General features: G+C 49.9%; 1 protein-coding gene across 15 annotated transcripts in view; it reads left to right on the forward strand.

Moving 5' to 3' along the window:
- Positions 1–27,476, forward strand: part of SHANK3 (SH3 and multiple ankyrin repeat domains 3) — a 703,681-nt gene that overhangs the window by 596,699 nt on the left and 79,506 nt on the right. For all 15 annotated transcript variants that reach the window (XR_010600169.1, XM_065589968.1, XM_065590128.1 and 12 more), the window contains one exon: positions 4,062–4,144. Coding sequence is in view for 14 of the 15 variants with exons in the window: in XM_065589968.1 (XP_065446040.1) it covers positions 4,062–4,144 (83 nt within the window). In the remaining variant the exon portion in view is untranslated. The remainder of the gene's footprint in view (positions 1–4,061; positions 4,145–27,476) is intronic.

Consider the following 27,476-nt stretch of genomic DNA (forward strand, 5'->3'; position numbering starts at 1 on the left):
AAATACATTAAAGCCTGGGGAGTTCTCAGGCATTACAGGAATGGGGGTCGAATCAGTGCCCTAGATGGATTTGTTTGTGATCCTCATTCGCTGCGGCTCTCATTGGTTCCCACATCTGCCCTCGGGGTAGGAACTGTGTCTTGTGTGTATGTGCCGTGGGCAGCATGTTCGGGCACTACTGTATTATAACTCGTAATGTTATTAGTCATGTGTTCCTCCAGCTGAGGCCTGCGCCACTGGACTCATAAGTACAGCACCTTAACTTACAAATGCAGGGATAAAAAACCCGAAAAATTGTTGGTCTGTAAAATCTGTGGCCTGTTTTCTCCCTGCTGCCCCTTGTGCCTGGGGGGTGCTCCCCATAAACTTCTGCAAAGCCGCCTCATCATGCACCTTCCAAACCCTCCTCACTACTCTCCTTTGCCAGGGTCCCTACAAAAATTGGACAGCGGTTAGGCCACTGCCTGCCATACTGCCAACAGCGTCTCCTTGTGCTCCTCCACCAGTCTGTGGCCAGCTGGTATCTGTCATCTTCAGGTGTAACCTAGCGTGGGAGTGCGGGTCCATGACGGGGGCGCCTGGGGCTACAGTAATACACACACTAATAAGTAGTGGTACTGCCCCTACTAATAAATCATACGGAATGCCTGGGGGGTCTTTATAGCATGTCACATGCCACGGAGCTGCAGTGCATGCATTTCCCTGGCATAAATTACTTATAGTGCGTGTGTGTGTGTAGCAATCCATGGCCACAGACCTACACACACATACTGCAATCTCCAGCTAACTACATACAGGCAGCATGGGAATCAAATGTGTGGACTTCTGCTTCAGAAAGCCGAGCGGAGACAGCTGCTCCACTGACTCAGTTAGCAGAGAGGATTGAAAAATACGCTTGTCAAGCCCTTTTCTTTTTGATAGTTCCTTCTGACAGTGAGGACATTTCCACGGCTCGTGTAGCTGCATCATCATTCCACCCCGCGAAGGTGTCCGTGCTCAGCACACTGTGAGCACTCCTGGGTCTCCCAGGAGAAATGAATAGGATCTAGTTCCTCTGTAGAAAACTTCTTCTCAGCCTTTGGTTATGTTTGTCCACATCCTGGACACTCGCAGATGGATTAAAAACAAACTTCTGGCACCTCCTCCTGGCTGACAGTTTGTGTTTATAGTTCAGCCCTTGTAGATGAGAAACTCTTTAGTGATGCATCCAAAGTTGTATCACATCAGAATAGTCAAAAGGTTCCACGAGGTGTAAATCAGACCCGATCTGTATTTACATTGTTCTTAGCATTCGAGCCCTGCGAATCCGCAGAGACCCGCTGACCATGTATCCAGATTGCGGATCAGAAGCGGATACAGTTTTGTATCTGTGCAGGGCTCTACTCAGCATCATGGTATCCAAATGCAGATGGAGCCAAATTGCCCAGATAAGAAACTACGATCCAGGACAATGAGCTGAACCTAACGAGCCAGAAGGTGCCTGTGTAATCAGGTCTGATCAGCTCTGTATTGGAGCCTCAAGTAGGTTCTGTAGCTCTTCCCAAACAACTGGCAGTGAAAACAGCAGATTCCTTCCCCACATTCGTCACTTGCTTTTCTTCAGTGCTTATCCCTCCTGTGGTTTGGGAAACAGAGGCGTTTATGCATCTCTATGTATTTACCTATGCAGGGGCGGCTCTATGTATTTTGCCACCCCAAGCACGGCAGTCAGGAGGCTTTCGGCGGCATGCCTGCAGGAGGTCCGCTGGTAACGCGATTCAGTGGCATGCCTGCGGGAGGTCCTCTGGTAATGCGATTCAGCGGCATGCCTGTGGGAGGTCCGCTGGTAACGCAGATTTGGCGGCATGCCTGCAGGAGGTCCGCTGGTAACGCGGATTCAGCGACGTTCCTGCGGGAGGTCCGCTGGTAACGCAGATTTGGCGGCATGCCTGCGGGAGGTCCTCTGGTAACGCGATTCAGCGGCATGCCTGCGGGAGGTCCTCTGGTAACGCGATTCAGCGGCATGCCTGTGGGAGGTCCGCTGGTAACACGGATTCAGCGACGTTCCTGCGGGAGGTCCGCTGGTAACGCGGATTCGGCGGCATGCCTGCGGGAGGTCTGCCGGTCCCGTGCCTTCAGCGTACCCGCCGCCGAATTGCCGCTGAAACTGTGGGACCGGCGGACCTCCCGCAGGCATGCCACCGAAGGCAGCCTGACTGCCGCCCTCACGGCGACCAACACACCACCTTCCGCGGCTTGCCACCCCAGGCACACGCTTGGTGCGCTGGTGCCTGGAGCCACCCCGTACCTATGTAAGAGCCAGAGTATTATTGTTAGTGATTGTATTTATTAGTATCTGGCGGTTCTAGCAGGAACCTAAAGCTGTGTCTCCTTCATTAAGGGGTGTCTACGAGCACACCCAAGCTGCTGGCGGGTTTGGCTACACTCAATGCAGAATATAAAGGGCCACCTACTAATGCAAAGACTGGTCTGCAATGGGTTGTGGCTGGGCAGATGCTAATGCTGAGTGCCCACTGCATGCCCCTTGAAGTATAGCACTTGGAATCCACCCCCCTTTTCAGTCCAGAAATACAGCTCTCTCCTTACTCTGAATCTGGCACACAGCTACTGCTGTGATGGCGGTGGTATATGAACCTAGCTACAACGGAGCAATTTCACACGCTCAATCAGCGAACTGAGAAATCCTGGATCAGCTGTGATACTCATTCCAGGCAGTAGAGGGCAGCAGCACACCGATCCAGCACTTTGGACATGACAGTGTGTATGAGCTGTGGTCCATGTGTATGTGCAGGGGTGTGTGTCTCTGTATGCAGTGCATGCATCTGGGTGTGTTGAGGGAGGGAGTTTCTACTGCAGTGTGTGTGTGTGCGCGTGTACGCTCTGTCTTGCATAGGTATCTGTCTGTAGTGCTCCCTTTTCCCTCTGGTGCACGGGAGCCATGCAGACATGTCCCTGGAGGCTTTACTTCTCCAGGCAGTGCCGGGATGCTTTGGCTCTTTGTTTCTCTGTTGCTGCACTCGGGGTGTATCAGCCTGAATGGCTACACACATGTAGTTGTGGATTTGGGGCTGGCACATTCCCTGCCCTCTTGCTGTGCCTTGCTCTTTCCGGTTTGCTGCTGAAAAGCACCGAGATCTCTGATTAATTCCACTCTGATGTCAGACATGCGGCTCTGCTGGGAGGGATTTACAGAGCTGCATTTAAGCTCTCGTTCGCTGAGAGAATCTTTCTGTGTCTCTTCCCTCCCCCCTTCCCCTTTCTATCCCCCCTCCCCGCCCCAGCTCTCTGAAAACGTGTAGACATTTTTCTGTTGAAAGGGTCGCTAAGGCTTGGGGTCGGTTCAGAGCTTTCCATTTGATTCCCTCTCCTTACCACTGGATATTTTTTCATTCTTCTCTTCTAGCTGCCATTGAGGACAGAGAGAGCAGCTTTGTTAGACTAGGACAATGAAATGAACACCCCCCTTTTTTCCCTAATGACAGCCCGTTACTTAGCAACGGGGGTGGGGGGGATTTTAACAGAAGATCAGAGCGTCAGGATGAGGAGATAAACTCTGTCATTCTCTCTCCCAGGAAACTTACTAAAGAGCCACCTTCCCTTTTGTCAGGCTCCTGATTTTTGCCCCCCAAGAGCCAGCAGGAAAGTCTCAGCGAGAATCCTCCCTGATGGCTGGCTGGCTGCCTCCCCCTGCAACTCCTCTGCTCAGGCGCCCCACTCTTCAGTTATATGCTAAGGGCATCATGTAAAGGGAAGCCCAGTGTGGGATCAGTAAGCTCTCTGCATACACATGCAGGTGACTGAGAGGGGGATCCGTGGGCAGAAGGGAGAGCCAGACGGCCAGGGCTGACCCCTACCCACACAGGGAGGGAAAGGAGCATTCGCCTTTTTGTTCTGACAGTGGGCAAGGGAGGGAGGGAGAGAGATTGTGCCCAGCTCCGTGCTGAGAGCGATGGTTGCTCCGAAGAGGTCTCCGTGTGAAAGGCAGAGAGGCCACCTGCGCCTGGCAGCATGGTGCTGAAATCTAACCCTAGCATCATTCTCTTGTGCTCTTTCCTGCCCAGTGACTACATCATCGAGGAGAAGACGGCCGTGCTGCAGAAGAGGGAGCATGAGGGATTCGGGTTTGTGTTGCGAGGGGCCAAAGGTAAGGGCTGGTTTATTTCACTCGGGGCTGGGGCTGGGAGGGGAAGGTCCATGTCCACAGGGCCCTGCTCTGGCATTGCCAGCCGTGGGCCCCTGTACAGCAGGGCTCTCCAGGGACTCTCCTGCCCCTTGCCTCATGCCCAGGCACATTAGAGTTTAACTCTAGTGCTGTACATTGTCCATACCTGGTATTTGCACACTGCCTGGTAGTTCTCTGATAGACTATGTGCTGTGCATAGAGCTCTGCACGCCGAGGCGTTTCACCTCCAGCCTAGTGCATGTGGACAGGGTGCATGCCCCGTGCTCTGTGCATGCGTGATTCAGACTGGGAGCCCCTCAGAGCAGGGCCCGTGTGCAGCCCCAGGCCCCCATGTTGACTGTGAATTTGGAGCCTGGTTACTATAATCCCTGGCTGTGTTGGGGCATAACTCCAGGCTGGGGAGAAGGATCGCGCTGGTGGTGCCTCTGTTCTGAGGCGGCTACTTGTGGCACTGTGCTGTCACCACACCTCCAGCCCTGCCTGATCAGGGTCTCCCCTGCTGGCATCAAGGGGACATTTCCAATCCCCACACACTGTCTTGGGGAATTCCTCGGCTCACGCTGCCAGTGCATCTGGCCCACGCTGTAGCTATTGTGGTTCATATTACTAGGAATTGTTACCAGAAAGAATCCCTCTGGGACGGAGTGTGATTGAGCTCATCTCTTGGCATTGAATAACCAGCGTTAGCCCTGAGCTGGGAGCATGTGGAAGGCAGGGGACTCCTAGGCTAGAGGGTCATTCTTCCAGCGATCTCAGGTTGAAGACTGGGGCAGACCCAGCCTAGAAGTGTACTGAGGGATCAGATCAGTATGGGAGAACATAGCCACAGTGATGTCTGTCTGTGTCCCCTCCTGCTGCACAGGAGACATGGCACCTATAGGGAAGGCTTGGAGAGTGGCTGCCAGCTGTGCGTAGGAGATCTGCTCCTTTTCGAGCCCTTGCTGTGGGTGGAGACCCTTTTGATTTGGGTTTGAGCCCCACAAGTGATTTCCTCATAGCAGTCATTGATTGCCTTTTTCTGCATGTGTCACAGAAGGGTTTTGTGTGCAAGTGGGTGTGTCTGTCAGTACATGTACATTTGTACTCGTGTGTGTGTGTGTCCTACTCACATCTGTTAGTCTGCAAATTGTGTAATGAAACTTCCCAGCCCTCAGCATGGCATCTCCCTTTCTCATGGGTTCGGTTGTCATGGTGTGGGGTTACTCCCGTAATGACCAGATTCTATCCGATTCTCTCAGGCTTTCTCTGTTTCCTCTCCTCAAGTTTGTATGCTCTGTATTTTCTTGTGTCTACTGATAGCTGGCGGAAGAGACTCCAGGCAGATTAGACAATGGGCTTTTGGCTGTGGGGCTCTGCAGCCAAATGAGTCTTCGTGGGATTTTTGGTATAAATATGGCTTAGTGTCTGTATGACTCTGGGGGCCACAAACCTGCTATCAGAGGCCATGGGGAAGCATATGGCTCTGGACCGTCATGGGGCTGAAGGTAGCTTTGAGGGCAGGCCTTGTAGGGGTGAAGGTCTCTGATTAGTGAGGGGTGAATGTGGCTCACTTGGGAACCCATCACCCTCACATGGTCACAAACTGTTAATCCAGGAGTCATCCTTGACCCCTTTCTCCCCTTTACCTTCCCCTGCTTAAAGCTACTGCCGAACCCTGCTTCTTCCTCTGTAGCATGTCCCAATCCGCCCATCCTCCTTTCCCACTTCCAGAAGCCTTGCCCATGCCCTGGTGACACCCAGCCTGGGCCGCAGCCTCCATCTTTCTGGATAACCCGCTCACCTCTCCCACCTGTTTATGTGACCGTAGAAAACAGACAAACCCCCATCCCTTTCTGTGCCCACTGTTATCACAATGAGCTGAAAGGGCGTTTCCCGCTCACGGAGTAACAGCACGCACAGGCCAGGCACTGGTGTCTGTTCATCCCACAGCAGCCATAACTTTATTATTGATTTGGCACGTCCTTGGGCCGGGTGCTGGGCAGACATATAGGAACAGGTGGGCCCTACCTCAGGGACTTTGCCATCTAAACCAGGGCTCGGCAGTTAGATGAATAGTGAAAACATCACCAGCTACGTGAATTAGAGGGAAAAACCAGACGGGTTATAAGCCCCCATGCTTGAAGGCAGGCCGCAGCCACTAGCTGACTGGGTTGGGGGAAAAGCAGCCCCACTCGTCAGGTCATTTCCTACGTGGTTTTTGCACTTTCCTGTGAAGCAGCTGGTCCGAGTCTGGTTGGAGCTGGGTTCCTGGGCTGATCCTGTTCCTATTTCTCTTCCAAATGCTGTCGCTGAACTCCTCTTCTTGTCCTGCCCCTCTGAACGTGTCATCTGCCCCCTTCCTTTTTCAGGTCCCTTCATTGGCTCTACCAGTCTCAGATTCAAACTCCTTGCACTCAACCCAGCTCTGCCCCTGCCTGCCTCTCTTCTCCCATCACTTGCTGCTTCCTGGCCCAGGACCTGCACTCTACCAACTCCACTTGCCTCCATCTGCCATGAGCACTTCCACCTTCCCTTACTCTCCTCTGTGCCTGGAACAACCTCCTTGGTCCTACAGGCCACACAATATCCTCCTCTTCAAATCCCAGTGTTGTATGTCCAAGCCGCACACTTGCACCAAACTAATTATTGAAAAGTAAACAAAGCACAAATGGAAGACGTATCTCTAATGTGGTGTATCCACTGCAGAGCCAAGTAAACTCATGAGGGAAAGGATGGTGCTGTGATTAGGATGCTACTCTGGGACTCTGGAACCATAATTCACAGATTCCAAGGTCAGAGGGGACCATTGTGATCCTCTAATCTGGCCTCCTGCATATCACAGGCCATCAAGCTTCCCCAAAATAATTCAGTTCCCTCCTTTGTCACAGACTTCCTGTGTGGCCGTGAGCAAATCTCTGTATGCTTTTCTGTACCCTGAGATGACAGAACTTTCCAACCTCACAGAGGTGATGTAGGATAAATCTATTACAGATTGTGAGGTGTTGTGGTACTTCAGTGATAGATATGCCTTATTTAAAAAAAAAATTTAATTAATGGAGATATCCCATCTCCTAGAACTGGAAGGGACCTTAAAAGGTCATTGAGTCCAGCCCCCTGCCTTCACTAGCAGGACCAAGTACTGATTTTGCCCCAAATCCCCAAGGGGCCCCCCTCAAGGATTGAACTCACAACCCTAGGTTTAACAAGCCAATGCTCAAACCACTGAGCTATCCCTCCCTTTCCGTTATGCTGTCCCTTCCTTCTATCTTTTGTCATCTTCATCGTTTCTGTGGAAGAGGCTTAAGGTTTGATACTTGATGTCCCGTGTTGGGGATTACATGCTTTGGGGGGCTGCATGACGCATAGCCACAGTGATGAAGTAGCACTTCCCATTGCAGGGAGTAGACAAACTAGCAAGATAGAAATATTCAAAGTACTGGGAAATAGCAGCTTGAGATATCCAGTCATCAGCCGTAGTCCAGGTGGAATCCCCGGGTCTCATTTATGATCATAATTCTGGGACAATGGGAATAAGACTCATACCTGCAGCTCATGGTATTAGCATACAGTTGGTTGTTGTAAATCCACCACCATCCTCAATTTAATGGTGGCTGAGACACCTGACCTTATTTGAACTTCTTTGGTTCATGCTTCTGGCCCTGCTTTGTCTTTGAGCCTTTTTCCAGAGAGGTAGTAGAACCAGTTCGGAGTGGGTGTGACCATGCACACTGTGTCTGTCCTCACCTGTATCGGGCACCCCACCCTCAATGTGGTCTCCCTTGGTATATGAGTCCTAGAATGAAATAAACACTGGAGTTGTCTTAGTTACAGGGTAAGCACCCTGGTCCCTGAGATTCCTCTCTCGGATGGTGATTTATCAGGTCTGTTTTTGAAATTGAGACAAATTGCTCTGAATGAGTTTGATTGTTCTCACCAACTCAAACTCTTCTGTGCATTTGCTCTGGAGCTCACGGCTGCCATGGCAACTTGTAGACTATACTAGGTCATTCTAGGCTCAGTCATCACCCGGTGGCAGGATGCCACACTCTGATCTTCATGATGGAACTGGACATTGGAGATGTGAAAATGACATATCCCCTCTTCCTCCACACCACCACCTCTTCTAGGCTGAGGCCAAGAACTCCCCTCATGCCTGAGAAGATGGACATGCTAGTTTAAGTGCCTGCCCTAGGAGGCTGATAGGCACAGCTGGATTCCAGATGTCTCTAGGGCTATGTCTAGAGTAGTGGTGAGGGGTGTGATTCCCCTGCTCATGTACTCATGCTCACACTAGCTCTCATCAGGCTAGTGCAAGTACAAATAGCAGCGTGTCCACGGTAGCACGGGTAACAGCAGCAGAGGCGCGGCTTAGCCATGCCAAGTATACACCCAGCAGTTTCAGGCGGGTTTGTACTTGGCATGGCTAAGTCATGGCAATGCAGCTACACTGCTCTTTATACTCACACTAGCTCAATGAGTGTATGCGAGCAGAAGAATCACACCTCTAGCTCGTAGGATAGACCTTGCCCAAGGCAAGAGACGCTCTCCTCGCCCACAGAACCACTCTGCCCAGGGTGGGGTCTGCCTAGTCCCACATCTCAGGTAAGTTTGTCCCAGTACACAAACTTGGAATCTGCCAGAGAGCAAAGTTCATTAGAGCTACTCACCTCTTCTTCCTCCTCTTCTCCTGCAGAGCTCAAGGGTAAAAAGGGGGCTTGCCCCAGGAAATGGCTGAAGGTGCAGTGAGCACAGAATTTGTTCAGTTAAATTCATGGCCTCCCTCATGTTTTTTTCTTCTACCCCACTGGGGCCTCTTGTTGTGTATACGTAGTGTGTCAGTCAGCTTGCCTTTTACAGCAAAGAAACACAAAACAGGATTGAGAAGCCAGGCAAGGGTACCTCTAGGTCGTGGGCTTCGTATAGACCTGCAATGACCCGAAGAGCCACCTCAGACCTCTTCTGACCAAGGGAGGCTCGTCAAGCCCAGGTGACTCTGCCGGTTACTGTGCAACCAGCATCAGCTTTGGAGAACCGCTTGCCCAAATGGTTCTGTGCTCAGCTAAAGCATTAGCCAGGTGCCCAATCTCATCTGGCCAGCCAAGTCCACTGCCAGTGATGAAATGACACACTGCTCTGTGCCCAGCACAAGCCATCCCTAGATACCTGGGTCCATGCTGGGATCCTCTGTCTTTCTGCGCTGACTGAATTCAGTGCTGGGGTCTGGATTTAAGGATTTATCCCAAGAATGTCCAAATGATCTTCATGGGGGACTTCAGTTTGAGTGACACATGCTGGAGGTCTCATGGTGCCAGTAGTAAAACACCCTGGGAATTTCTAAACATTATAGGTGACAGTTTCATAATTCAGAAAGTGCTGCACCCCACATAAGGGAATCCTTCGTTCGACCTTGTCCCAACAGATAAAGAGGACCTGATCACAGGACTAACAATTAATGGTAGATTAGCTACAAATGATTATGATTACGGCTCAGATTTAGTCATGGGCATTTTTAGTAAAAGTCATGGACAGGTCACGGGCCATAAACAAAAGTTGATGACCCCTGACCTGTCCATGACTTGTCCTATAAATACCCCTGACTAAATCTTATCTGCTTTGGGGGTTGACCTGGGACCGCTGTTGCTCTGGCGGTCCCTGGGGCCAGCCACACCTGCTGCTGCAGCTGCGGAAATCCCGGAGGTCCCGGAAAGTCACGACATCCGTGACCTCTGTGACAGTCTCACAGGCTTAACCATGACTTGACCATATTTATAATGTGTAAGTAGAATAAAGTCAAGACCAGTTCTATGTAAACTTGGTGCCTGAATAGTGTCATTCCCAATGATCATTCACAGGTTTCTGGTTACATTCTTCCTCCTAGCTGGTCTGGCTCGTGAGTTTTTTCAGCTCTGTGAAATTGGCCCTGTTAAAGCACCAGTGTGTGTGTGTGTGTGTGTGTGTGTGTGTGTGTGTACATATATATGGAAGAAGGAGAAAGTTGATAGCAATGACTATAATTCAGAAGTTAGGAATTGTAGAAAATTGGATAAGGGGGAAGCAAAAGGACACAAGGAGAAAGCTGTGGCCAGCAGAGTTAAGGACAATAAGAAGGAGTTTTTAAAATATATTAGGACCAAAAGAATTCCTGACAATGCTGTTGGTCCATTATTAGATGGAAGTGGCAGAATTATCAATAATAATGCAGAAAAAGGCAGACGTGTTAAATAAATATTTCTGTTCTCTATTTGGGGGGGAAATAGATGATATAGTCTCATCATGTGGTGATGACACACTCTTTCCATTCCACTAGTAACTTGGGAAGATGTTAAACAGAAGCTACTAAAGTTAGATATTTGCATCCAAGAGTTTTAAAAGAGCCAGTGGAGAAGCTCACTGGACCATTAATGTTGATTTTCAATATGTTTGCAATACCAGGAACTTTCAGAAGACTGGAAGAAAGCGAAGGTTGAGCCAATTTTTAAAAAAGGGAAAATGAGATGACCTGGGGCATTATATGCCTGTCTGCCTAACATTGATCCCAGACAAGATAATGAAGCGGCTAATATGGGACTTGATTAATAAAGAATTAACGGAAGATAATGTAATTACTGCAAATCAACATGGGTTTATGGAAAATAGATCCTGTCAAACTAATTTGATATCTTTTTTGATGAGATTATAAAGTTGGTAGACAAAGGTAGTAATGGTGACGTAATATACTTCTGTAAGGAGTTTGACTTGGTACCGCACGACATATTAACTTAAAAAAACAGAATAATATGACATTTACATCTCACACATTAATGGACTAAAACTGGCTAACTGATAGATCACAGACTGTAATTGTAAATGTGGAAGTCTTCATTCAGCGGTGTGTTTCCAATGGAGTCCAACACATATCTATCAGTGACATGGAAGAAAACAAAATCATCACTGATTAAGTTTGTAGATGACACAAAACTTGAGGAGTGGTAAATAATGAAGAGAACAGGTCACTTATTCAGACCGATCTAGATCACTTGGTAAACTGGGTGCAAGCAAACAATGCATATGCATTTTCATACGGCTCAATGGAAATGTGTCTGATCTAGGAACAAGGAAAGAGGCCACACTTACAGGATGGGGGACTCTATACTGGGTAGCAATGTCTGGGGGCTGGGGTGAATGAACAGCTGAACAGGAGCTCTGTCCAGAAGAACTAACGCGAGCGTGGGAGGCATAAACAGGGGAATCTCAAGTAGGGGTAGAGAAGTTACTCAACTTCTGTGTTTGGCACTGTGTGACCACTGCTGGAATCCTGTGTCCTGTTCTGGTGCCCACAATTCAAGAAGGATGTTGATAAATTGGAGTGGGGTCAGAGAAGAGCCATGAGGACGATTAAAGGATTAGAAAATATGCCTGACAGTGATAGACTCAAAGAGCTTGATCTATTTATCTTGATAAAGAGATTAAGAGGTTGACTTGATTACAGTCTATAAGTGTTTACATGATGAACATATATATATGGCTCTTTGATGAGCAGAAAAAGGTGTAACAGGATCCAATGGCTTGAACTTGGAGCAGACCTATTCAGACTGGAAATAAGGCATAAATTTTTAACAGTGAGTGTAATTAATCATTGGAACAATTTACCAAAGGCTGTGATGAATTCTCCATCAATGGCAATTTTCAAATCACGATTGGCTGTTTTTCTATAAGCTCTGCTCCAGTAATTATTTTGGGGAAGTTCTCTGGCCTGTGCTATACAGGAGGTCAAACTAGATTATCACAATGGTTCCTTCTGGCTTTCGGCGCTATGAATTTTTGGAGCCCTTTCCTGTCCCATGAGGGAAGGAAGATAGAAGGCAAAGGATTCTGGAAGTGAACACTGCCGAGTTAAGTTGTGTAGATAGATAGAGGTTTTGGGTTTTATGGATCATCTGCCCCCCTTCTGTGGGGAGAGAGGGCTGAATACTTTAGGTGGTCTCCATCTCAGTAAAAGGGGGACCAATTTCCTCGAGAACAAGCTGGCTAGAGTAGTCAGAAGGGGATTGAACTAATAACAAAAGAGGAGGGTGAAAACAGAGAACAAATGAGCACGCAGCACAAAATCTAGATGTTGAGAACAAAATTAATCAAGACACCAAAGTACATAAGGAGAAGAAATTCTTTAATTGCTGATACACCAACGCTAGGAGCTTGGGTAACAAACGAGAATTGGAATTGCTAATTTAGTAGCATAAATTCGATCTAGTTGGTATTACTGAAACCTGGTGGGATGATTCACCATGATTGGAATGTTAAAATCAATAGTTATAACCTATTTAGGAAGGATTGAGTGGGCCAACGGGGAGTGGCACTCTGTCAAAAAATAACACTGCCTGTTTCCAAGGCATCATAGAATCATGGAATATCAGGGTTGGAAGGGACCTCAGGAGGTCATCTAGTCCACCCCCTGCTCAAACCAGGACCAATCCCCAACTAAATCATCCCAGCCAGGGCCTTAAACACCTCTAAGGATGGAGATTCCATCACCTCCCTAGGTAACCCAAGCCTTGCCTAGATGAACTTTAGTTCCCAGCAGCCTGGGGTGTACATGTACCCTGCAGTGGCTTGCTGCGTACTTAGGGTTCGTTACACTGCAATGAAACACGGGCGGCATGGATCCTGCTGGTCTGGCTCAGCTGACCTGGGCTCACAGGGCTAATAACTGAAATGTAGATTTTGGGCGCGGGCTGGAGGTCTGAGGTCTCAGAGTCCAGGCTGCAGCCTGAGCCCAAATGTCTACACTGCAGTTTTTTGCCCCACAGCCTGAGACCTGTGAGCCCGAATCAATTGGCCCAGGCCCTGAGACTCGGTGCTGTGGGTGTTTGATTGCAGTGTGTCACGCCCTGTCTGTGTGGACCCTGCCGCCATGCCCTTAAAATCCCCTACTGCACTTTAATCTGTCCCCGTTTCACAGCGGGCTTGATCAAAGCGGACTAGGGAACTTCTAGTGCAGCAGCAGGGTCCACGCAGATACGTAGTGCATTGCAAGCTACTGCGCTGTAACTTTACACCCAGATTGCCGCAAACTAAGTGTTCATACAGACAGGCAGGGCCGGCTCTGGCTTTTTTGCCGCTCTAGGCAGAAAAGCCACCCAAAGCGCCGGGAGCAGGGCGGGAGAGCCCGGCTGGGGCTCCCCACTCTCCCCGGCAGCCAGAGTGCCGGGAGCAAGGTGGAGAGCCCAGCCGGTGCTCTCTGCTCTCCCCGGCGGCCAGAGCTCTCTGCTCTCCGCTCTCCCTGGCAGACAGAGCGCTGGGAGCAGGGCGGAGAGCCCCCAGCGGCCAGAGCGCTGGGAGGAGGGCGGAGAGCCCCCGGCGGCCAGAGCGCCGGGAGGAGGGCGGAGAGCCCCCGGCAGCCAGAGTGCTGGGGGGAGGGCGGTGAGCCCGCCGCGGCTCTCCGCTCTCCCCAACCGGCCAGAGCGCCAGGGGGAGGGCGGTGAGCCCGCTGCGGCTACGCTCTCCCCGGCGGCCGGAGCACCGCGAGGAGGGCGGCGAGCCCAGTCGCGGCCCCGCTTTCGGGCCGGAGCGCCACGCCACGCCACCCCCCTCCAGGCGCCGCCCCAAGCACATGCTTGGTGGGCTGGTGCCTGGAGCCGGCCCTGCAGACAGGCCCCAAGTCACTGCCAGCTCAGAGGAAAATGACCGTGAATGCTGTGAATCAGTGTCCAAACAGATAAGGCACAAGGTGGGGTAGTAGTGGGTGTTTGCTTACAGATGACCAATCCCATTGGGCAGCAGGATGACCAGCCCCTAAAGTCCCTGTCTATAATGTGCAGGAAAACAGCTCTGTGCCCATGGGGGGCTTCCGTCTGAATGACACATGCTGGAGGTCTCCTTCTGCCAGCACTAACACCCTCAGAATTATAGATGACCATTCTCCCTTGAGTGGTTGTGCACATACACACTCCACTGCAGGTGTTTGTGTGCCCGGTGCACTCGCGTCCGAGAGTTTTGCTAGCAGAACCACTAGGTGAAGCATTTGCTCCTGCTCTAGTGCTCTCAGATAAGGGCATAAAAGGGGCATATTCGCCGCCTCCCTCTCGGATCCTTCTTATCATCCATGGTGAGAGTTGAAGCCCCCTGTAGCACTTGCTTTGGTTAGCCAGTATTTCCAAGTTCCTGTCATGTACATAGTTATAGATAGTCGTGTTTAGAGTAGTTTTGCCAATTGACTTACAGTATTTGCTATAGGTACCTGGTGGATTTATTATGAAAAAATCCCCAAATTTCCAGCAGTGTGCAGCATGCAGTGTTATTTCCCCTGTGACGAGTAAGAACAAGAGCTTCTGGGTTTGCCTTGGCAAGGGCTATGTGGGGACAGATGCCCTATTTGTACCTCCTTCCTCACCAGGACAAAAAAACAGAGGGATTTCTACCTCAAAGTTCCCCTTGTGAAAGAGGTGATGCATTCCATCTCGGAACCAAGGCCTGACCACAAGGTACTGAGTCCACAAGGATTGCTCCTCCGGCTGCACAAGTCTAATGAGAAATGTCACTTCTCCCTCACCAGCAGCCTCCTCAGAAGCGCTCCAAGCATTCTGATGATGACAAGTGCTCAAAGCCTGTCTCCAAAAAGGATTTCCAGTAAGACCTCCAGAACTCGTTTGAGACACCACAAATCTAGACTTTCACCAGCTCCATCTGAGGCGGCACTATTGACTCCAGCTATGGATGCTGGAGTCTTCACTCTTTCCAGCTCCATCTTCATTGTTCCAACCTTAACGTCACTATTGGCGCCGATGAACGAATACTTACCTATTTGGATGCCCTCTACGCCACAGGCCTTGCTGGCCAGGGATCTTTGGTGTCTCCCTTACTGGTGACTCTTTGATGACTCTCCTTGCTAAAATCAGCTCCTATTGAGACAACTCTGGTGTCTTCAGCACCTCTGGAGCACATGGTGCTGCCGATGCATTGCCAACACCTTTGATGTCATCTGGAGAGACAGCGCCATTTCTCCAACCCATTGTGCTGGTACTGCCAGCACCGATCCTTTGATCAGTGTTCCAACCATCTCAGCCCTCGGTTATGTTGAACCCCCAGGTATCTCCTGTAGCCAGAGCACCTGGAACCCCAAAAGGGACCACTCCCTGTGTCACCCTTGAGGTCTTTTAGCAATCCTTGCAGACCTCCTACTATGGGTATGGACCAAGTCTGGTTTTCATATAAAGAGGCTCCAGCATGGTGTCCCCACCTCGGATGACTCAGACAATTCAATATCCTCTGTGGCCTTACTGGTCTTGGGCTGCTCCGAGGTATTCTGGACCTCCATCACAGTCACACTGTAGAAGGAAGTCCCCTCCTCCTCTAGTGAAGGAAACCTCTACCCAGGATTCTGCTACCATCCCTCCACCCACTGTACTGGTGTGACGTTATTGATATAATCTGGGACCATATAGATCATTGTTGCAACCAAGGTCCTGTAGTGGCACGCAAATCTTGTATAAAGGGGGTCAAATGGGGTGTCTAAAACAAGGTTATGGTTTGCTGGTTATGATTATGCTGTCTATACGTGTGTATCACTTTTGTAGTTGAAGTTATGAATATTGGCTCTATACTGTCTGTATTTCAAACTTATGCTATGCTTCTGGGTGACATCCCAGACAAACTGGTGTTAGCTCTGCCTAGCCTGCTTGATGGCCCATTAAGGACCATCAGCTATACAATGGACCCATCGAGAGAAGGCAGATACGCCCTGTAACTCAGCAAAGTATGCAGGGACTGGCCCATGTGACTCCAGACTCCATTTTGCTGTAATTTTCCGCAGTAAGAACAAAGGGGTTTTCTTACACCTGGAAAAGACTATATAAGGCTGATGCCTCATCTCCATGTGGTCTTCAATCCTGCTTCATACCTCTGGAGGAACTTTGCTACAAGCTGAAGCTTTGAACAAAGGACTGAGGACCCATCCCAGCGGGGGATGTATCCCAGAGACTTGATTTGAACCTGCAGTTTATTCCATCGCTGCTGCAAGCCTGAACCAAGAACTTTGCCATTACTGTATGTAATTGATTCCATTTAACCAATTCTAACTCTCACCTCTATCCTTTTCCTTTTATGAATAAACCTTTAGATTTTAGATTCTAAAGGATTGGCAACAGCGTGATTTGTGGGTAAGATCTGATTTGTATATTGACCTGGGTCTGGGGCTTGGTCCTTTGGGATCAGGAGAACCTTTTTCTTTTACTGGGGTATTGGTTTTCATAACCATTTGTCCCCATAACGAGTGGCACTGGTGGTAATACTGGGAAACTGGAGTGTCTAAGGAGATTGCTTGTGAGACTTGCGGTTAGCCGGGGGGTGAGACCGAAGTCCTCTTAGTCTGGCTGGTTTGGTTTGCCTTAGAGGTGGAAAAACCCCAGCCTTGGGCTGTAACTGCCCTATTTGAGCAATTTGTCCTGAGTTGGCACTCTCAGTTGGGTTCCGCCAGAACCGCATTGTCACAGTGGCGTAGTCGTGCTTGGATCCACAGAACCAGGTCAATTAAGCTTTGGGTCAGAACCCCACGCTGTCCAAATTTGAATTTTGGGATTGAGAGTTTTGTTGGTTAAAGAGCTGCTGCAATGGCTGAGCAAAGAGCATATGAGGGACTTGGCAAAAAAGCCCTGGAAAATTTGTGTTCAGAAAAGAGGATAAGCTTTAGAAAGAAAGCTACAAAGGAAGAACTGAGAAATCTGTTAATAGCCAGTGATCAGGGGGCAAGAGCACAGCCCTTACCTGAGGCTGCAGAAGAGGCAGAAAAAATTAGAATGCAAAGGGTGACAAGTCAACTGCAATTTGAGCATGAACAGAAGCTAGCAGATCTTCGATTGCTGGAGAAGCAAAAAGTAACAGAGTTAGAAAGAGAGAGAGAGAAAGAGGCTGCTGAGAGAGAGAAAGAAGCCGATCAAAGAAAGAAGGAGGCTGATGAGAGGGAAGAGAGAGCTCGTAAGGGGCGTCTAGAGCTGCTCATTGCTGAACAGGAGACGGCCAGACTTCAGCTCCAAGTAATGGAAGAGCGGAGAAAGTCATCCCCACCTGGTACTCCACTTCCCCCCTGCCATGAGAAAAACTGGGAAAGGATGTGTCCCATTTACAACGATACTGAGGATATAGAGGAGTTTTTGTCTACCTTTGAATGCCTCTGCAATCTGTACCAGATCCCTGAGGGTCAGCGAATGCCTGTCCTGCTGACCAGACTGACTGGAAAAGCCAGGGAGGTATTTAATGACTTGGGGGAACAAGAAGCCTTGGATTATGGGCAGTTTAAAGATTCTGTGTTAAGGCGATTCAAGGTTACTCCTGAATCTTACAGAGTTAAATTTAGAGAGTTTAAAATGCCTAAGGAATGTACTTTTGTAGAATGTGCTCATAAGCTGATGGGTTTTGTTAAAAAGTGGGTTGTGGGGGCCAAGGTGCATGGGAGTTTTGAAAAATTGCTGGATTTAATAACTTTGGAACAGTTCTTAGATATTGTGCCTGACCATGTGAGAGCAGCTGTGTGTGACAGGGAGCCTGAGTCAGTCCTACGGGCAGCAGAGATTGCGGATGCCCATACCCAAAACAGGGCTCGAGAAGGGTGTAAAACCCCGGGGAAAACTAATCACCATTCTCCCCAGTTCAAGAGGAGGGAGGGATTTAAAGGTAAATCTGTCCCTGACTCTTCTAGAGGAGTTCAAGGGGGCCCGGAGGGTAGGAACTCTCATCCCAGGACGGAACAGATTACATGCTATCACTGTGGTATGCTGGGCCACATGAGACCAGACTGCCCGACCCTGAAGGGCAGCCCAAGGCCAGCAACCCCAAATGCCACGATAAATGCCAACTCCATTACCCTGAGCACTCAGGCTGAACCAAGCCACAACAGCTCCACCTTAAGTTCAGGTGCAAGCACAGCAGTAGCTAATGTTAACCCCATCGTCTCCAGTGGCATGGGAGGAGGTGATAAGCTCACCAGTTATGTCAGGACTGAGGCATGGCAGGGGAGTGAGAGGTTTATCATGGAGGCAAAGGTCAATGATGTTGAATGCACGGGATGGCGAGACACTGGCTCGGATGTAACTATAGTCAAGGGACATCTGGTGAAGCCGGAGGACATGCTGCCGGGGGAGTATGTGACGGTAGTGGCGTTATCCAAGTATTCTGTGAACCTGCCAATGGCTAGAATCCACCTGGAGTGGGATGGCTTTAAAGGGGATGTGAAGGCTGCTGTCCGGGATTTGATTCCGGCTGATGTGTTGGTAGGAAATAACATATTGGGGGCGCCTGGCCAAGTGAATGTAGTGACCAGGTCACAGAAAGAATTTGGGGCTGTGGCAGATACCCTGACCGATGGCAGTGAGGGGGGCAGCAAACAGACAGAGAGTGCCTCTCAAGATGGATCAGGTGAGGGTTTGTCTGAAGTATCAGAGATGATTCTGAATCCAAACAAAACCCAGAGTGAATTTATTGTGGCTCAGCAGAGTGATGTATCTCTAGAGAGGGCCAGGAATGATGCTCAGAGTCAGGTCCCGGCCTGTGAAGAGAGAGGCAGGTTTTTTATGCAGGATGGGCTGTTGTATAGGGAACCACCTAGGGGAAGGAAGAATTCCCAAGCAGCAGCTCGCAAACAGCTTGTGGTGCCTGAGAGTTACCGCAATGATTTGTTGAAGTTGGCTCATGATAGTCCCTTTGCAGGACATCTGGGGATAGGCAAAACGTGTGACAGGCTAGAGCAGAATTTCTACTGGCCTCACCTTTCGGGGTCAGTGAGAGATTACTGCAGGAGCTGTGAGCTGGGCCAGAAGCGTAAGGGGTTAAGGGGGCCTAGCAAGGTGCCCCTCCAGCCTCTGCCCATTATTGGGGAGGCTTTTGCCAGAGTAGCTGTGGATATTGTGGGGCCACTCCCAAAACCTTCCAGAAATGGGAAGAAATACATCCTGGTGTTGGTAGATTTTGCTACCAGATATCCGGAGGCTGTAGCCTTGGCTAATATCGAGGCAGAGACGGTGGCAGTGGCCTTGTTCTCTATTTTTAGCAGAGTGGGTTTTCCCAAGGAAATATTGTCGGACCGTGGGTCTAACTTTATGTCTGTGGTTTTCAAACAGTTGTGGGAGTTATGTGGGGTGAAGCACCTGAAAGCCGCTCCCTACCACCCCCAGACTAATGGTCTAGTGGAGAGGTTCAATGGAACCCTGAAGTCTATGTTGAAAATGTACGTGGATAGACGCCAGAATGACTGGGATGTTATGCTGCCGTATCTATTGTATGCATACAGGAGTGTGCCCCAAGAGTCTACAGGGTTTGCTCCATTTGAACTGCTCTATGGGAGGCAGGTCCGGGGGCCCCTAGATTTGGTTCGTGACTCATGGGAAGGTAATGTGGAGGAGGCAGAGCAGCCGGTGGCCGAGTATGTGGCTCAATTCAAGGAGAGCTTGCAGGAGATGATGAAGTTGGTTGAGCAGAATCTGAAAGAGAGCCAGGATACTCAGAAAGCCTGGTATGACAGAGATGCTAAAGAGAGAGCGTTTGAAATAGGGGACATGGTATTGGTGCTAGATCCTGTCAGGAAGAACAAAATGAAAGATGTTTGGTCTGGACCCATGGAGGTAGTGGAAAGGATTAATGAGGTTACCTATGATGTGAGGAAGCCCCAGGTCCAGGGAAGTGTGCAGACAGTGCATGTGAACAGAATGAAGGCCTACCATGCAAGGGAGGTAAATGTGAACACAATCTGTTATGCTGAGGAAGAGGCAGGATCTGCCCCTTTAATTGACATGGTTGCTGAAAGCCAGGAGGAAACGCCTCTTGAGAGCATTGAGATGGGGGAGGATTTAACCCCCCCTCAAAGAAAGGAACTGCTGATGCTGTTAAGACACCATAAGCGAACATTCTCCAATAGGCCAGGGCTCACAGATAGAATAACACACTCCATTCAGACGGTGGGTCCCCGCCCAGCCCCTAGCAGAGCTTACAGGGCCAAGGGAGAGATGCAAAGACAGATCCAGGAAGAGGTGGAAAGCATGTTGACAATGGGAATAATCACCAGATCCCAGAGCCCCTGGGCCTCTCCCATTGTAATGGTGCCAAAAAAGGATAAGACCATGAGGTTTTGTGTGGATTACAGGAAGCTAAATGCTATCACCCAGCCTGACCCTTACCCCACACCCAGAATAGAGGATCTACTGGATACACTGGGAGGGGCAAGGTTTATAAGCACCCTGGACCTGACTAAGGGGTACTGGCAAATACCCCTAGATGCCGAGGCACAAGGAAAATCCGCTTTCATAGTGGAATCGGGCCTATATGAGTTCAAAGTGCTGCCCTTTGGGATGCGAAATTCAGGGGCTACGTTCATGAGACTTATAAATGAGGTCCTACGGGGGTTAGAATCTTTTGCGAGGGCCTATATAGACGACCTGGCCGTATTCAGCAGTTCGTGGCAAGATCACCTGAACCACATAGGGATTGTGCTGCACCGGCTCAGGGAGGCCAATCTAACGGTTAAGGTTTCTAAATGCAGAATGGGAGCTGCTGAGGTGACCTACCTGGGGCACAGGGTGGGCAATGGGCAACTGCGCCCAGAGCCTGTAAAGGTAGAGGCCATTAAAAACTGGCCAACCCCTAGAACTAAAAAGCAGGTCCAATCCTTCATTGGTCTGGCCAACTATTACAGGAGATTTGTGCAGGGATTCAGCGACATTGTTGCTCCCATCACAGACCTGACGAAAAAGGAAAAACCAGACCGGGTGCTATGGACGGAGGCCTGTGAGCAGGGTTTTCAAAGCATAAAGAGCGCTTTGGCCAAAGAGCCTATTTTGGCCAGCCCAGATTTTGAAAAGCCCTTTTTATTATGTACAGACGCTTCCAATATTGGGCTGGGGGCAGTGCTAATGCAAGAGGGGGAAGGAGGGAAGAGACATCCCGTGGCATATCTAAGTAAGAAACTGTCCCCCACTGAGCAAAATTACGCTACCATTGAAAAGGAATGTTATGCCATTGTCTGGGCTGTCAAGCAACTTAAGCCCTATTTGTACAATAAAAAATTCACTGTGTTGAGTGATCATGCCCCTCTGGTCTGGCTGCACAGGGCCAAGGGCAACAACTCCAGGTTGCTGCGTTGGAGTTTAGCCCTTCAGGAGTATGAAATGGATATAGTCCACATAAGGGGAAAGGAAAATATTGTAGCTGATGCATTGTCCAGGGTGGAGAGCTCTTAGGATGCAGTCAGTGACGTTTGTGACATCCCTTCCTGCATCAATTTTGCGTTGGGGGTGTGACGTTATTGATATAATCTGGGACCATATAGATCATTGTTGCAACCAAGGTCCTGTAGTGGCACGCAAATCTTGTATAAAGGGGGTCAAATGGGGTGTCTAAAACAAGGTTATGGTTTGCTGGTTATGATTATGCTGTCTATACGTGTGTATCACTTTTGTAGTTGAAGTTATGAATATTGGCTCTATACTGTCTGTATTTCAAACTTATGCTATGCTTCTGGGTGACATCCCAGACAAACTGGTGTTAGCTCTGCCTAGCCTGCTTGATGGCCCATTAAGGACCATCAGCTATACAATGGACCCATCGAGAGAAGGCAGATACGCCCTGTAACTCAGCAAAGTATGCAGGGACTGGCCCATGTGACTCCAGACTCCATTTTGCTGTAATTTTCCGCAGTAAGAACAAAGGGGTTTTCTTACACCTGGAAAAGACTATATAAGGCTGATGCCTCATCTCCATGTGGTCTTCAATCCTGCTTCATACCTCTGGAGGAACTTTGCTACAAGCTGAAGCTTTGAACAAAGGACTGAGGACCCATCCCAGCGGGGGATGTATCCCAGAGACTTGATTTGAACCTGCAGTTTATTCCATCGCTGCTGCAAGCCTGAACCAAGAACTTTGCCATTACTGTATGTAATTGATTCCATTTAACCAATTCTAACTCTCATCTCTATCCTTTTCCTTTTATGAATAAACCTTTAGATTTTAGATTCTAAAGGATTGGCAACAGCGTGATTTGTGGGTAAGATCTGATTTGTATATTGACCTGGGTCTGGGGCTTGGTCCTTTGGGATCAGGAGAACCTTTTTCTTTTACTGGGGTATTGGTTTTCATAACCATTTGTCCCCATAACGAGTGGCACTGGTGGTAATACTGGGAAACTGGAGTGTCTAAGGAGATTGCTTGTGAGACTTGCGGTTAGCCGGGGGGTGAGACCGAAGTCCTCTTAGTCTGGCTGGTTTGGTTTGCCTTAGAGGTGGAAAAACCCCAGCCTTGGGCTGTAACTGCCCTATTTGAGCAATTTGTCCTGAGTTGGCACTCTCAGTTGGGTTCCGCCAGAACCGCATTGTCACAACTGGACCCTATGGAGGACGGAGAAATAATGAAGGATCCCCTGGTTGTTTCCGCCCATATTTCATCATCTTCTCCAGAGTCAACATCTTCCGCCACAACCCCCTAGAGGACTTCAGGGTCTTCCAGGACCTTATGAGGAGGGTGCCACTTCCCTAGGAGAGCATGTTGAACGTGAGCAAGAAAACTTGCACAGGCTCCTTAATATTTTGCAGACTCCTGCCCCATGAAGCATTTCCCTTCCCATCACTGAAGCCTTCCTGGAGACGGCATGAACCCTCTGGCAGACCCCAGCCTCTATATGACCTACGGCCAAGCAAGGGGATATTAAGTTCCTCAACAAGATTAGCCATGCCACCTGGTTGGATGCAGAGGTCAGCAGGCTGACTCTTAAGCCAGCAGCACCAGCAGCTCACTGGCTTCTCAATGCTCATACCCACCTCTGTGCCTGCTCCTGCATTACCTGGTTCTTCTTCAAGTGATGGTTGCTATCTGTATTCAAAACGTGGGTGCGCATGAGGAAAGTGGAGGAAAGAGGAGAGGAAAGTGATCAGGAACAGTCAGCATGGATTCACCAAGGGCAAGTCATGCCTGACTAACCTAATTGCCTTCTATGAGGAGATAATTGGGTCTGTGGATGAGGGGAAAGCAGTGGATGTGTTATTCCTTGACTTTAGCAAAGCTTTCGATACGGTCTCCCACAGTATTCTTGCCGGCAAGTTAAAGAAGTATGGGCTGGATGAATGGACTATAAGGTGGATAGAAAGCTGGCTAGATTGTCGGGCTCAACGGGTAGTGATCAACAGCTCCATGTCTAGTTGACAGCCGGTTTCAAGCGGAGTGCCCCAAGGGTCGGTCCTGGGGCCAGTTTTGTTCAATATCTTCATTAATGATCTGGAGGATGGCATGGATTGCACTCTCATCAAGTTTGCAGATGACACTAAACTGGGAGGAGTGGTAGATACGCTGGAGGGTAGGGATAGGATACAGAGGGACCTAGACAAATTAGAGGATTGGACCAAAAGAAACCTGATGAGGTTCAACAAGGACAAGTGCAGAGTCCTGCACTTAGGACGGAAGAATCCCATTCACTGTTACAGACTAGGGACCGAGTGGCTAGGCAGCAGTTCTGCAGAAAAAGACCTAGGGGTTACAGTGGACGAGAAGCTGGATGTGAGTCAACAGTGTGTCCTTGTTGCCAAGAAGGCTAACAGCATTTTGGGCTGTATAAGTAGGGGCATTGCCAACAGATCGAGGGACGTGATCATTCCCCTCTATTCGACATTGGTTAGGCCTCACCTGGAGTACTGTGTCCAGTTTTGGGCCCCACACTACAAGAAGGATGTGGAAAAATTGGAAAGAGTCCAGCGGAGGGCAACAAAAATGATTAGGGGTCTGGAGCACATGACTTATGAGGAGAGGCTGAGGGAACTGGGATTGTTTAGTCTGCAGAAGAGAAGAATGAGGCGGGATTTGATAGCTGCTTTCAACTACCTGAAAGGGGGTTCCAAAGAGGATGGATCTAGACTGTTCTCAGTGGTACCAGATGACAGAACAAGGAATAATGGTCTCAAGTTGCAGTGGGGGAAGTTTAGGTTGGATATTAGGAAAAACTTTTTCACTAGGAGGATGGTCAAGCACTGGAATGGGTTACCTAGGGAGGTGGTGGAATCTCCTTCCTTAGAGGTTTTTAAGGTCAGGCTTGACAAAGCCCTGGCTGGGATGATTTAGTTGGGATTAGGTCCTGCTTTGAGCAGGGGGTTGGACTAGATACCTCCTGAGGTCCCTTCCAACCCTGATATTCTATGATTCTATGTGCACCATGCACCAGAGATGGAAGTTTTCAGCAGCAGTGTCTGTTGACTTGCACGTCTGTCTTACGTTGCCACATGCTCCAAGCGAGGTTATAAGTTCCCTCTTATAGCATGGTCATAGTCTGAATCTTCTCTCCTCATACTCGATCACGTCTTCCTAACAAAGGATGTGATCGAGCCCATGCCTATCCCCTTCGTCAACAAGGGCTTCAACTGCCCATACTTCCTCATTCCAAGGAAGGGTGGGGACCTCTGCCTATCCTGAATCTCTGCTTACTCAACACCTCCCTCAGGAAGACCAAGTTCCTATGGTGACCCTCAAATCCATCATTCCCTCCCTCCCTCAGGGGGCGTGGTTCGCAGCCCTTGACATGAAAGATGAGTACTTCCATATCGATACCCACCCAGCGCATCGCAAATTCTTCTGCTTCCACATGGGCAACAACCACTATCAATTCCAAGTCCTTCCCTTCGGCATCACCATGGCCCCCAGGGTCTTCACCAAGGTCTTTGTGGTCACTGCAGCCCACTTTCACCAGCTGGGGCACTTGGTGTCACCATGCTCCGCTTGCCCCTCACCTCACTGGACTTCTGTGTCAACAAGGAGAAGTCCATGCTGCTCCCGACGCAGACGATCCATTTCATCAGGGTGTGCCTGGAGTCAGCACCAGCGCAAGTCTTCCTCCTGGCAGACTGTTTTGCCGCCCTTACAGCTCTCATGACAACCCTGCACTGCAACCCGCGCATGATGGTGTGCCAATGTCTCTGCCTCCTAAGCCACATGGCAGCTTGCACCCACTTGACCCCACAGGCTCACCTTCATGTGCACTGTCTACAGCTGTGGCTCCTCTCGGTCTGCCAACCCCTCCTCATCCACCTGGATTCACCCTTGCCTGCCCAAGTTGCGTCCGCGCCTCCCTCGCAACACCCTCCTCTTCCGTGGCACGAGGGCCTCCAATACACCTTCCCTTCTCCCCCCTCTTTTCCCTCCTCCCCCAAGTGCTGCGCAAGATCCGCTGGGACCGGGACACAATCATCTTGATAGCCCCATGCTGCCCCCGACAGTCCTGGTTTCCCAATCTACTCAGACTGTCCCTTGTCCACCGATAAACCTCCCCACCCTGCTGGATCTCTCACCTAGGAACACAGCCACGTTCAACACCCCAGCCCAGGCCCGCTCCAGCTGACGGCCTGGTTCTTGGATGTGGCTCGCAGGTTAACAATGCCTGTTCATCACCCGTCCGCCATATACTGACACACAGCAGACGAGACTCCCCATGGGCGTGGTATGTCGCAAAGTGGAAGCGCTTCACCTCTTGGGCTCAATGCCACCACCTTCCTCAGAGGGACGTCTCCGTGCCTGTCATCCTAGAGTACCTCCTGGAGCTTGAGCACTCGGACCTCGTACTTAGCTTGATACGTGTTCACCTTGCAGCACCCAGTGCCTTCCTTCCCCCACTGCACGGAGGGTCGCTGTTTACCCACCCTGCCACTACCCGCTTTCTAAAGGGCCAGATGAACTGCTTCCTGCCGGTCCTTACCCCTACACCTTCCCCCCCACCCCGGGCCTTAATCTTGTGCTATCTGCCCTCACCAGGCCCCCCTTCGAACCACTGGCCACATGCTTCCTCTTACCCTATCCATGAAGGGCCTCTTCCTCGCGGCCACCACTTCCGCTTGGCAGGTCAGCGAATTGGCGGCCATGATGGCAGACCCCCTGTATACCATCTTCCATAAGGACAAATTCTCCATGCGCCTTCACCCTACGTTTCTCCCGAAGGTAGTCTCCAAATTCCACCTCAACCAGTCTATCCAGCTCCCGGTCTTCCATCCAAAGCTGCACGCCACTCCCATGGACAGGACACTCTCTCCTCCCCTCTGGCAGCAGGTTGTCCCGCTTGCTAGGGGCTTGGAGCCATATTACAACTGATTATTGGGTTTGGGTTCTGTCCTGCAGCTTGTCACTGTTCCCCCACGCCTCCCACTTCCCTATCCCTTTTCAGGGACTGATCTCACAGGCCTGCTCTCATTCCAGAAGTGCAGTCTCTTTGCAATCAGAGGCTATAGAACCGGTACCTCCTCAGCACTGGGGGAAGGGATTTTATTCCTGGGATTTTCCCGTTCCAAAGTCCAAGGGAGGCCTCAAACCTATACTCGATCTGTGAAACCTGAACAAATACAGAACAAAGAGAAAGTTGTGCATGATTACCCGGTTTCTGTTATCCTGTCCCTAGATCCTGACGATTGGTATGCTGCCCTCAATTTTAAGGTTCCTTGTGGCAGATGTCCAATTCACAGTCATGTTGGGTCTGTCCTCAGCCCCTCAAGTCCTCACAAAGCGTATGGCAGGGTGGTGCTACCTCTCAGAGGGTAGGCATCCAAGTATTTCTGTACCTGGATGATTGGTTGATATGAGGACAATCCACGTACCAGGTGTAGGTCTGCATCAAGACAGTCCAATCCCTTGTTCATGCCTTGGGGCCAGTTAATCAACAAGGGCAAGTCATTACAGCTTCCTGTGCAGAGAATTGATTTTACTCCAGTTCGGTGAAGGTATACTTGCTCCTGGCCAGATTTCAGGCAAGATTGGACCTACGCAAAGGTCTCAAGGCCCATCCTTGTACAACGGTAAGGAGTTGCCTGAGACTTCTAGGACCTATGGCAGCTTGCATGACATGCCAGACTTCACCTCAGAGGCAGGGTGGTTGGAGTTTGCTTACTGTCCATCTCGTCACCTACTGGACATGCTGATGCACTTGCTGCAAGTGTCTTGTCTTCCTTAGATTGGTGGATGGACCTGCTAGCGCATGCAAAGGGGTCTCATTTTCCCTGACTCTGCCCTACGTGACTCTGCTTACAGATGCTTTGTCCCTAGGCCAGGGAGCTCATCTGGACAGACCTTCAGACTTTGGACAGATCAAGAACTCTCTGTGCACATAAATGTTCAAGAACTTTGAGGGATTCATCTGGCATGTCAGGTGGATCCACACATCAAAGGCTGTACTATGCAAGTCCTCACAGACAACGCTGCTACTATGTTCTGCTTGAACAGACAGGGAGGTGCCAGGTCAGATCACCTTTGCCAGGAAACTATAGAGCTCTGGGGTTTTTGCTTCTGAAATACCATGACCCTCAAAGCCTCACACCTCCCAGGTGTTCAGCACTGTCTG

This window comes from Chrysemys picta, chromosome 1, assembly GCF_011386835.1.
Source record: "Chrysemys picta bellii isolate R12L10 chromosome 1, ASM1138683v2, whole genome shotgun sequence".
In the NCBI taxonomy this organism is placed as follows: Eukaryota; Metazoa; Chordata; order Testudines; family Emydidae; genus Chrysemys; species Chrysemys picta.